The sequence below is a fragment of the Vidua chalybeata genome, chromosome 2 (assembly GCF_026979565.1).
Source record: "Vidua chalybeata isolate OUT-0048 chromosome 2, bVidCha1 merged haplotype, whole genome shotgun sequence".
Lineage (NCBI taxonomy): Eukaryota > Metazoa > Chordata > Aves > Passeriformes > Viduidae > Vidua > Vidua chalybeata.
The window spans coordinates 26678205-26690864 of NC_071531.1; the positions used below are offsets into that span (position 1 = coordinate 26678205).

Consider the following 12660-nt stretch of genomic DNA (forward strand, 5'->3'; position numbering starts at 1 on the left):
ACCCTGTGGCCAGGCATAAACTCCATTCTTGGCAGGGAGGTGGTTGTGGGAGAGCTGGGGGGGATGCCTGCTCTCATCCATAGCTGAAAACAATTTGATTGCAGGTGGCTTCCCTCCCCAGAATTTGTTTCTTGGTTTTTCCTCTGGCAGAAAAACAGGTCTAGTGGTCCCATTTGCTGAGGATGATTTGCCTTAAGGCAAAGTCTTTGGATTTGGACACATTTCACTGTTCTCTAGATTTTAGGTGTGAAACTTCACCAGCTAACTCTGTACAGCCTAGAAGAAAGTGTTAAAACAACAATCTGAAATCTTGCAAAATGTAGTATCAGATTATTCTGGGCTATGTGAAACAGTGAAGCTAAGGCTTGGAACTGGGACCTAGAAGAACCCAAAATGTTTATTAGAAGTTCCCTGAAAAAAGGTTGAAGTGTGAAGTGTTCTTGGCCTTGGGTAGCTGCCCGTGACTCTGCTTACAACACAGAAGCCCCAGGGCTTTGTCTAGAGTTTCACCTCCCCACTACTGCTACAGCTTTCAAATAATGCATCCTCTTTGACTGGAACTTGGCTCGCAAATGCAGAATGACAGACTGGATTACAAGGCTGCTTCACAAGGGAGATGACAGGAGAAGCATGGGAGGGAGAAGGGGAGGCTTGCTGAGGCATGGAGTCGGGACATTGCCAGAGAGCTGGAAAATGTCCTAATTCAACAACCAGGTACTTCAAATATTGCCAGTTACCACTTCCTAGTCAGGGCAAGGCTTGAAATAAACGTGTGCCCCACTATGTGCCACACAGTCCATGCAGAGTGCACACAGGGTGATGATGAGACCTCTCTGTGGGGCACTCAGTGATGTGTGGCATCCCTCAGGTATAAAGATCTCAAATAAATAGCTAAGAAAAAATTTGTTTGGTTCTGATCCAACACCCCTATTGTTCTTAAAGGAGATCTCTTTAAGGTCTCTTTAGGATTTTGTGAATTCAGACTTTGTTTTAGCCATATCATAAAACCCAAAAATATGGATGTGCATGTGTGTGTGTGTGTGTGTAGTTGTCCTGCTTTTATGAGGTATATGTGTTAAGAGGAAAGGATTCAGTACTTAATTAGACAAGTATCGGATAAACCAACCAGGCTAGAAGAGACTTGCTAAAATGAAATCTACTCTTTCTGTTATTCTACGCACTCTTCAACACGACCATATGCCAAAGGTGTGAAGTTCATTCATTGCCTTGCTCATTCATTGTTGATGGCACCAAAAAAGTGTGACTGGGCCATTTTTTGGTGCAACTGGTGAATGTATCAGGTGTTTGATTGCGTGGGACTACACCTTTTAAAAGCTTTAAATGAAAGAAGATTTTCTCAGAGGTACTCAGTTTGCTTCACAGTGATCCATACAGCTATCATAAACAAAGTCTAAAAGGGCTCACAAAGAAAGGGAGAAGTCTTGCCCTTCTCTATTAATTTTTCAGTTTTAGGAGGGGCTGCCTCATGTTTGAAATTGCAATCTCTCAGAATGCACCTGAGCTGAGATTTGGGCATTCAGGTTTCAAGCATACACATGCACGTACACACACAATTGGAAACAAAGAATACACAGTGACTGAAATGAGCTGCTTACATATTGAGGGGGAGCTGGACCTTCGATGGTGTTCCCTGATCTCCAATTATTGCACTTGTCCTGGGACCAGCCACTGTGGCTGTTCCAATCAAAGAGGAATCCTGAAAATACACAAAGAACATACAAGGATTTAAGATGAAACCCATCATTTCCTAAATTGGTATGGGGTGAAGGCATATAAGAATTAACCACATATTTTTTAAATTCTTAGATTTTCTAACTTCATTATATTGCCTTAAAAAAAGGCTTATTCTAACCTTACACATTCCAAAAATACATTTCTGACACAAAGGATTAGCAGAATTTCCATGTACCTGTCAGAGAAATTTTAGTTGTATGCAACTAAAAGTTTTACAATGTAAAACTACTTAACTGCTTTGTAAAGTCAGCTCAGCATGTGCATCTGCAATAGTACCTTCTCTGATAAAAGTAACCTTTTCCCCTCAAAAACTTGTTTTTAAATTGGTACTCTTTTGGTTATGTGGTTATGGATCTCTGGAGAAGAAGATACTATTCAATTTCCAAAATGCAGTCTCATTTCTATGTACTCTTTTTATCATCAGGAATATTCTTCTCCTTCAAAAGAAGGTGACTACCCAACCCAAAACTTTCTCTGAATGGAGAAAGTAGTTCACTCCACTTTTACCTCAGAGAATAAATCTCCACTCTCATATAGACAGGTGGACAGATCTTCTCCAGCTATTCATGTGAAAGGCAATTCTAAATGTAATCATTCATTTCTCAAAGCCTAATGCTCAGCCAAATTATATAGGGCAATCTCTTTTTGAGTAGTCTCACCAAAGTCCTCATTCATCTATGTCAAAAATGAATCCTGACTGGAAACGTCTCCTGAACTAATGCCAAAGCCTGTAGCAACAGATCTTTATTGCAGACAGGGCAGAGCTGGGCTGATGGGACTTGTAGTGGTTTACTTGAACAAAAAAAAAAGTTTTTTAATAAGTCTAACCATATGCTGTTTGCACGTGCATATGCAGAATGGCTCTACAAAGTAGGAACCAATACCCACAAATTGCAGGTTCAGGCAGGGTGTGTTATAATCAGCAAAGATTCTGAGCAATTCACAGGCATCCACTACAGCTTTTCTGTTTCAAAATTCTATCTAACAAACAGTAAATATTGATTTTTGGAACACAAACATGGGGACAATTTTTGCACTTAAAAATGACACTGAATAAAACTAAGACACAAAGTTAAACCAAGACACACATTGTTACTTAATTACTGGATTTCAAGGTTACCTCATTCCAAAGAATCCACATAATTATTAGTGTTCTGTCTTGACAGAATAGCATTGCTGGGCTATGTTGCTTTGTTGTGTATGAACACATTATCATTAGGAAATCATGCAGCAAAACATGGAAACACTGCACTGTGATTCCATAGCTTTTGGCAAAAAGCAGCAAGATGTCTCATCTCTCACCAACATCTACACTCAATCATTAAAATGTATTGACAAGTACATCTCCTTTTTCTCATTATTTCCTCAAACTTTCTGGCTGCCTGCTCAAACAAAGAAGGATCCAGGCAGCTCTTGGTCCTATGTGTAAAAAGCATTCTTTTCAGCTCTGTGACTAAGACTTTATTAATACTGCCTGTCACGTCAGTGAGCTAGTATCAACTAACAGGAAAACACACCAGCCCACTAAAAAATTTAGAGATAGCTGGAGAATGATCCTTCATTTGTTATGTTGAGCTGGTTAATGGGGCTAGGGATTGTGGAAGATATTGGGCTGAGACACCTGGCAGCTGCCTTCTCCAAGAAGTAAGTGAGAAATCAACCAGTTCAAACTTCTTCATGTTGTTCTACCACTGTATGCCTGCTCTGGACTAGAGAAACTGTCTCTAAGAAAACAGAAAATGCATCAGTCCCCACCCTTCCTTGCTAGGAAAAAAAAGTTAGATTTTATCTCATGAAAAAACAGACCTTAATGAACAGCCTCAGGGTGCAACTGTAAAGGCAGAGAAGATCACAGCAGGAAAGGATAGAATAGGACAGAATGGAGTAGAGTAGAATAGAATATTTATATTGGAAGTGACCTGCAACAAGTATGTAATCCAACTGCCTGACCACTTCAAGGTTGACCAATTAAGGATATTGTCCAAATGCCTCTTAAACACTGACAGGTTTGGGGCATCAACCACTTTTCTATGAAGCCTGTTCCAGAGTTCAACCACCCTCTCAGTAAAATGCTTCCTAATGTCCGGTCTGAATGTCCTGTGGGGCATTCCCACAGGACCACTCCCATGCATCCTGTCAGTGGACACCATGGAGAAGAGCTCAGCACCTCCCTCTCAGTTTCCCCTCCTCAGGAAACTGTAGAGAGCAATGAGGTCACCCCTCAGCCTCCTTCTCTCCAAACTAGAGAAGCACAGTGTCCTCAGCTGCTCCTTTTAGGACATTCCTTGCAGTCCTTTCACAAGATTTGTTGTCCTCCTCTGGATGCATTCAAGGATTTTCACATCCTCCTTCCATGGTGGGGCCCAGAACTGCACACTGTGCTCCAGGAGAGGCCACACCAGCACTGAATACAGCAGGATAATTTTGAGTGATTGGTGATGCTCTGTTTGATGCACCCCAGGATGGGGTTTGCCCTCTGGCGACCCACACTGATCTTGCTGTCCACCAGCACCCCCAGATCCCTCTCTGCGGGGCTGCTCTTCAGCCACTCCTCTCCTAATCCATATTTATGCTTGACATTACCCCATCCCAGGGGGATGAGAATCCAACATTTTGAATCTTACATTTCTTCCTGCTACTCATTGGCCAATGCTCCAGTGTATCTAATGCTCTGCAAGGCATCTTGTCCCACCTCAAGAGAGTCAAAAGCACCTCCCACTTTGGTATCATCAGCAAACTTGCCAGTGGTGCATTCAACTCCTGCATCCTGATCATTGATATATATGCATATGTGTATATATATATACACACATATATATATATGACAGAACTGGCCCTAAAACTGAGCCCCAAAGAACATCACTGCTGACCTGTCAACAGCCAGCTGTAGCCCCATTCACTGCAATCCTTTGAGATCTGGCCTTTGGCCAGTTCTTCACCCAGTGCATCACAATTCCACTCATTCCATGGCTGAGCAACCTGTCCAGAAAGATGCTGAGGTACAGTATCAAAAGCCTACTAAAATCCTGAAAAAAACTGTATTCACTTCTTTCCCTTCATCCACTAAGCAGGTGACCTTATTATAGAAGGATATCAAATCAGTTAAATGGGACTTCCCTTTTATGAACCCATATTGACTGTTCCTTATGACTGTATCATTTTTTAAATGCCTTTCAGTAGTACTCAGTATAATAATCTCCATAATTTTTCCAGCAACTGAGGCTAAACTAACAGGTCTGTAATTCTGTGGGTCTTTCCTCATGCTGGTTTTTTTGGAGACTAGAGTAACATTGTCAAGCTTCCAATAGCAGGACCTCCCTGAACCTGCAAGATCTTTGACAGATGATTGAGAGGGGTTCTGCCATAACATTCATTGGCTCCTTCAGAACACTTGGATGAATCCCATGAGGCCCCATGGACTTGTGAACATTTAACTGATACAGCTGGTCCCTTACAATTCCAGTGTCCACAAATAGAAAGTCACTGTTCCCACATTTGTGGTCCTCCAACTCAGGGGACTGGGAAGCTGAAGATCTAATAAAGACTGAGACAAAAAGTACATAGAATGCATCTGCTTTTTCTTCGTTCCTGTTAGTCAGATTGACCAAGTACTATCAAGTATTCACCACCTTCACCAAGTATCAGCCCAATACTTTCTTTAGACCTCATCTGAAAAAAGGAGCCCTTCTTGTTATTTGAAACAACACTGGTCAGTTTCAACTCTAATTGAGCTTTGGCTTTTCATGTCTTCTCTCTGTGTAAATGAACCACAGCTCTGTACTCAGGTTCCTGAGAAGCCTCACCTTGCTTCCAGAGGTCATTCTTTTTCCTCCTGACCTACACAAGGAGTTCCCTGTTCAGACAAGCTGGTCTTCTGCTCTGCTTGCTTTACTCACAGCATGGTGAAGTTGTCTGCTCCTGTGCTTCTGAAAGGTGAATCTAAAATACTGACAAGCACATGTGGACTCCAAAGTCCTTAAAAGCAGATTCCCAGGGCACTCTGCTAAGTAATGCCCTGAACAGCATAAAGGTTGCTCTCATGAAGTCCAGGGAAGCAACTCTGCCATCCTTTTTTGTCTTTACAGTGAAAATCCTAAACTCAGCCATTTCATGAACACTGTATCCAAGACAGCCACCTACTGTCACATCCCTCATGAGTAGTCCTTCTCTATTCACAAATAGCAAGTCCAGGAGGGCATCTTTCCTAGCTATCTCACTAAGTATGAATGACAAGCAGTTTCCTCCTAAAAGCCTCAAGAATTTCCAAGACTTGTCACAGAAGTATGATATTTCCAGTTGATGTCTGGGAAGTTGAAATCTCCCATAAGGACAAGGGCTACTGATCCAGAGTTCTAATTGCCTACAGAATAACTCATTGGTGCTTACATCCTGACTGGGCAATCAGTAATAAACAGCCTCTACAATACCTGCTTTGTTTTCCTTCCCCCCAGCCTTCATCCAGAGGCTTTTCACTACATCATCACTAACTCTAAGGGCTGTGCAAACTTCTCCCTTACTTACAGTGCCACACCTCCCCCTCACCTGTCCAGCCTACTCCTGAAGCCTGTAGCCCTTGGTGCCAGCACTCCAAATCACAGGACTCATTCCACCAGTAGCAGTGATATCCAGCTCTGGGAGCTGACCAATGCTTCATCTTTCTTGTAAGACACATGCTAAGCCTTCGTTAGCTCCTATGATCCTCCCTCTGCACGCTGCAGCAAAGTCAGTTTGCAGAGGTGCAGCTACCCCAGCCTGAAGTGGCCACTGCAGGCATCCTGGGCTGAGCCTGACTGACTGCAGAGTGATGAGTTCAAGCCAAGAGAGCAGAGCAGCAGTCAAAGCATCAACTATTTGCCTGTTTCCACTGACAATGGGGCCTTCTGTGTCTTCTGTATTACTGAAAGCATGATCTCAAGTGCTTTCTATTAGGCTTGTACTAACATAAAGTCCAAGGGATTAAGAAATCATGTAACTGCCATTCACCATTGCTGGATGAAAATTTTGCTTTCTTCCCTTGAATAATCCCAAAGATGTCTCCACAGTTCTGTATATATCTATCTACCTGACATGCAGTTTCTTGTCTGTATCTGGTTACTCCAATATTACTGCATCTGGTGCCAGCCTGGCACCTACAAACCATTAATTTTTGCCACTTTGTACAGCTTAGTATCCTATACATCCAAACTCTAAATCAGTGACTGCTTCCTGATTGTGCTCTGATTTTTCTTTAGCTGGTCTCCCTACAGGCTTTGACATGACTGTGTACTTTCCAGTCTATCTATGACCCTGCTTTTCATCATCAGGTTTTACTCCACAGGACCTGCTGGCCTTCCACACATTGAATTCAGCTCCTCTGTTCACATCTTGTCATTTACTGTCATAGAAGTATTCTGCTCTTCAGCTTCATGTGTCTCTTGTGCTCCTTGCTGTATTATCGTGGTGGCTGCTTGATTGCTACTATGCATCTGAATGTTCACCAGTTTTGCATTTAAACTACAGTCCCTGACACAGTTGGTGAACTCTTCTAAGTTGACTCTTTCAAGGACTTGTTGTGTTCTGTATGTATCATTTATTAGCTCAAATTATAAAATACAGTCTTGCTAAGATTATTTTTCAAGATAGTATTTGCAATAAGATTTTGAAGAGACTGTTTTTTGCAAAAGAATAATCTCCTATTTCTTTATACTTCTGATTACCTGTGTTGGAAGTTTATCTTTCTACTCTTCACTCAATTTTATGTGCATCTCTCCAGTTACCAGTAATACCAATAATCCTCCTGGAGAACATAGCAGGCCTTTCTCCATCACAGCTGGTAGCAGGACTTAGGACATTTTCCTTCTTTATTTAGCCCTGGAGCCAGGTTGTACTTTTGCTACTGTGATCTAAAGAACAAGGTACTAAACATGTCCTCCTTTCCTCTTCATCTGCTCAGGGGAATGGGATCCAATACAATGCTCTGATTTTCTTGTTCTCTGCTTTGATACCTTTTAGGAAGTCTGTGTGCCACATCCTTGCTTTCTGATAGCACGTCCCTACATGATCCATCTTCCTTGTGTGGCACCAGACACACAAATAGAGCCATGCACAGACATTACACAGGGAGGGCTCAAACACTGCAGCATTTGTGTCTTAATCATTCTTCAATCTCTGCTACTCAGCATTGCTAAAGCCTTACGGGTAGGAGATGTCACTGACAGGCAGGATTTTAAGAGGCACATAGGCACTTACTGATAAAAACAGGCACCTTGCAGAGTTTTCTCAGGGTGGCATTAAGTACTTCACTGCCTGATTCCCACAGATTTTATTGCAATTTAAGTAATAGGAGTCACTTCTGAAAATACCATTTGGTGCTTCTCTCTATCCTTATGAGCCTCTAATGCCTTTAAACATTTGGCCATTGAATTTCCAGACGTGATCTCCTGGGTGATCACACGTGCATACCTCTTGATGAGGAGGCTGTTTAAAGGTGGCATGCAGTTTTCTGAACCAGACACTGCCAGCTCTGATCCCATTTACTTAGGGCCGTGAACTGCCAAATCCAACTTCTTCATGCTCCCACTTCAATTTGGCATCCTCCAAGCACCACTTACCACTGTTTCAGCTCAACAGCACCAGCTCTTTTCCTCTGGACACTACAGATCCAGATGCCAGCTAGCAGGGAAAAGCAGCTGCACAAAGGCGTGCTGAAAACCACCTCCAGATCTTTCTGTACTAATTTCTGCTTCTTTGTGACCATTGGTAGCACAGCAGCACCACCTGTACTGTGCAAGGCTAAATCTTGAGTAAAACTCCCAGACTATACACATAGGCACAACGGTGCTGCATGACAGGTATTTCACTCCCAGCTCATGCTGTGCCCTCTGTTTTTATCACCAGCTACTCTGGTGTAGTAGGTGATTATGTACTCATGGACTGGAGAATAATATTAAAAGGACTTTTTGCTTTTTTTTTTCCTGTAAACACAACAGCTTCCTTATGACCACTGAAACACTACTGCCCCCCCCCCAATATTACTGACAAGCCCAGAGACATTAGGCAATTAAAGGTAACAACTACTCAGCTGTGCTGAAACATCTTTTTAAATTCATTCCCTTTCTCTTTTCCCATCCACATCTTTATGGAAGCATAAGAATGACTTGTTTAGACTTCCAGCATAAATTACATTTTTCTTTCCCTTGCAGATTTACTTTAGATTTTCACCAGTACTTTAAAGCCACATTTGTGGTTTAATTTGAAAAGACATGGTGCCTGTAGGGATTAGTGAAGTGCCTTGCAAAAGCAAGGGACTCAGTCTTCGAGCAGAATAGAAGTCTAGAAGACAGTGATAAAACTAGGAGCAGAGTACAATGATATTGCAGGCTGCAGTAGCCTTCACTGAAAAATAATTGTTGCTATCAGATGAATGTTCTTATCATCTAGAAAATCACCAACCAAAATTCTCAGTTTTGACTTCAAAGAAAATCCTCTCTCACCACAGGGCACTTATCACATTCATTAATTCTCAGGAAAAATTCTTTTAATGTCTTGAATGCATATTTACAGCTTACTTTAAATTTCTCTTTAATATTACTTGAAAATAAGAGAAAAACATGCATTCAGCTCACATAAGTTGACATACCATCCTCTGGAAAAATCATAAAAACAGGCTAATGGTCTTTAAGATTCCTGTGACTCGTTTCTCTAATTTGCTGACTCCATAAAACAATGACTGTGGCAATCATTCTGAACCTTAATGTTCCTAGAAATAATGTATTAGCACTTAATGCATGGTAGTGACACCAAGTATTGATGAAAAGTGTTACATGCAAGATCAAGTAGCCACATCAAATGCTAATTATCAAAGTGGGGGCTGAAATGGACTTATCAATTCTAAAGGAAGAATTTTTTTTCCATAATGGTGTGTGAGAAAAACAAACAAACGTGCAGGATAACAGCTGCAGCTGCATAAATAGCTGCATAAATATCCAGTTCCTTCCTGCAAGGACTGGAGATAAATTTATACGATTTACTGAGGAGTTCTTACAACCTGGAAGTATCTGTGGCTGTGGATGAAGCTGAGGCAGAGTATTATGCCAGCTTTTTCTAGGACCAGGTTGGCCCTGATTATTTTTGGTTTGTAATAGACAAAAAACTCTAGATCATGTCTTCTGTCAGTACCTGATAGAGCTATGCAGAGAGCTGGAGAAGTCAAGTAAATTAATTTCCTGAGCTTCTATTTCCCCTATCCTGCAATCTAATGATGCCTGAAAGGTAGAAGAAAAAAAAAAACCAAATATTTTTGTCATTTTCTTCTGAAGATTCATCTGACATTACCATCCATAAAAGCACTGATTATTCTGGCTCACAGCTTCTCAGCTCTCCCAAATGACGACTAATTAAGCATCATGTGGATGAGCATCATGAGAATTATATTTTATTCAGCCTTGTTTCTCTCAGACTATACTCAGGGTATAGCTCTCCATCACAAGGTTTTAAATAGGATTGCAGTAAATAGTTTCTTGAAATTCTGGGATCAAAGAACACGAAAAATCAAACACAGAAACACAAGAAAGCTTCAAGTGAAAGACCTGTAAAAGATGTTAATTTAATCCCACACTCATAATTGTCCTTTTGATAACTATACAACAAACTCATCAGGATCCTGTGCAATGCCTCCTGTAGGAAGTTCCCCTCCAGGGAGAAAATAGTGGTAAACAAATAAACAAACCCTCCAAGCAAAAAAAAAAAAAAAAAGAAAAAAAAGAAAAAAAAAGGAAAAAAAAAACCCATACACTTTAGTAATTTCTGCTCAAATGTCATGCATGTACACATAGTGTGTGCTGGATGAACAGGATTTTACAGTATGGGGCAAATGTATGGGGCAAATACCAAGACAGTGTCTCACTTGCTCCTGAGACTTCCAAACCAGTAGTTGACTGGCAGCTACTGCAAAGCCTCAAGATTAGCTGTGTGCAAAAATTATTTTAGTGGCAAAATGTTTTCAGGTTACTACCCTGAGGAGCATTTGGAAAAAAAAGATATTGTTTTTCTTTTACTGGCAATGGGATTTCATGCACAGCTGAATAACCCTTTTAAAGCACAACTTTCTCTTCCTAGATCCTGTAAAAAATTAAGTTTTATGTGGTTCTTGAAAAATCTTTCAAAATATACTTGTGATAAGGCATATTGTAGGAAAAAGAGAAGACACCGTCTCTAACCTGGTAGTTCCCTGAAGGCAATTTTGCCTTGACCTGGATTCCTGGTAGCTTATGTAATCAGTCCATAGATTGAGTCAGCTCATGAGCCTCATTTGCAACAGTTTTGACAAATAATGTAATATATCCCAATATGCACAGAGTATATTCAGAGACCTATTGGTAGCCCCCCCAAACAAAGCTGCTTAGATTCCTGCCTAAAACTTTCTGTTTAAAAGAAGTTAACTCCTTCCCACCTACAACCACCCCCCCACCAACAAGATAAAGTTATTTAGAATAGGCAATGTCTGGAATCAATTATAAATAACTATGAATAGAACTGGAAATGTACAAAGACAAATAATTTGTTTAGACCTTAGCAAAAGCTCTTATGCATTTTTTTGTGACATAATTTGCTCTAAATTACAAATTTGCTCTAAAGACAGGTTGGACGAGTATTTCTCTTTTTTTGCCATTTTGACTGGTGCAACCTCCTGAAATAGCTGCCCTTGGTTTCACCTGTCTCACGCTTATATCCAGTCAGTTGTCATTCACAGTCAGCAACAGAGCAGGTTGGATAGAATTTGGACTCCCAGCCAAAGCTGAAAAATACTTGAATTTGACTTATTTTCTCAGAGCTTGCTGTGCACTTGAAAATTCAAGATTTATTTTTAGTCTCTGCATTTTAGGTATGCCTCTCATGGTCAGCACATTTAGGTTATCAGCCAAGGCTCAACTAGGGTTCTGCTATTATATTTTCCCAGCTAAAATTCAGCACTTCTAAATAACTGATAAGGACACACTTCCAAATGATTTATATAGCAAGACACTTCAAGGAACATTTTTCATTTCAAATACTGTCACTCTTTGGGATTGGGAGCGTGCAGGACATTGTTCTCAGCTTTTCCTGAACATGTGTCTTCTGGTTAGGAGCTTGAACTAATACTTGCAGATACAAATTGACTTCTTGTGCATGGTGATGAGTTGTTCAAAACACACACAGAAGTTCCTTCTGTGGGGAGGGTCCTTTTTTCCTCACTCAGCTGTTACCCTGGTGTGCACAAAGCCATGCTTCATTATTCATGAGATGCTTTTTCTGTCAAAAACCAGGGGATTTGGAGCAGTCCTGACCCATGACCTTTTCAACTAGCAGGGACGAATAATTCATAAGGGGTGAAAATGGAAGCAAGACAAGCCATCTGAGGCCTGGGCATGATTACTTTCCAGGGGGACCTTCCCCATTCCCCAAGGAGTGTCAGTTACGAACCACTCCTCTGCACCCGTAACCTAATTCAGCTTCAGCTCCATCACAGGCCTGAAGCACCACTCACATCTTCAATAAAAATCCATTTTGCCAGTATGATAGGACATTCTGCATGATGGAAAGACACTATTACCTTTCAGATGGAGATCTTACATTTAATGAGTGATGCTCAGCATGCAGCAAAAAGCATACAAGCAAGTTTAGTTGCAGGCAAAACTAGGATTCCAGCATTGCCTCTTTTAAATTAAATGCTTTATATCCTGGCTGTTGTGGAATTCCAGTCACTATATTTTATCCAGCTGAGGTGACTTCAAGTTGATTCTTTTACCTTTCAAGCATCCCAAAGTTTGTAGTCAGTGAAGACATTTTTTAAGACAATCATTCATTTCAAAATACATCTTGGCTTTTGGAAAACAGCTGAGTTGGTTCTGCTTAAAGAACAACGAACACACTATGGAAGACCAGCAG

The 12660-nt window shown here is 41.0% G+C and overlaps 1 protein-coding gene across 2 annotated transcripts in view; it reads right to left on the minus strand.

Annotated features, from left to right (window-relative positions):
* The window catches only part of SH3RF3 (SH3 domain containing ring finger 3), a 246099-nt gene that overhangs the window by 45654 nt on the left and 187785 nt on the right, over positions 1 to 12660 (minus strand). For both annotated transcript variants that reach the window (XM_053935671.1, XM_053935672.1), the window contains exon 5: positions 1617 to 1717. In XM_053935671.1, coding sequence (XP_053791646.1) covers positions 1617 to 1717 — 101 coding nt within the window. The remainder of the gene's footprint in view (positions 1 to 1616; positions 1718 to 12660) is intronic.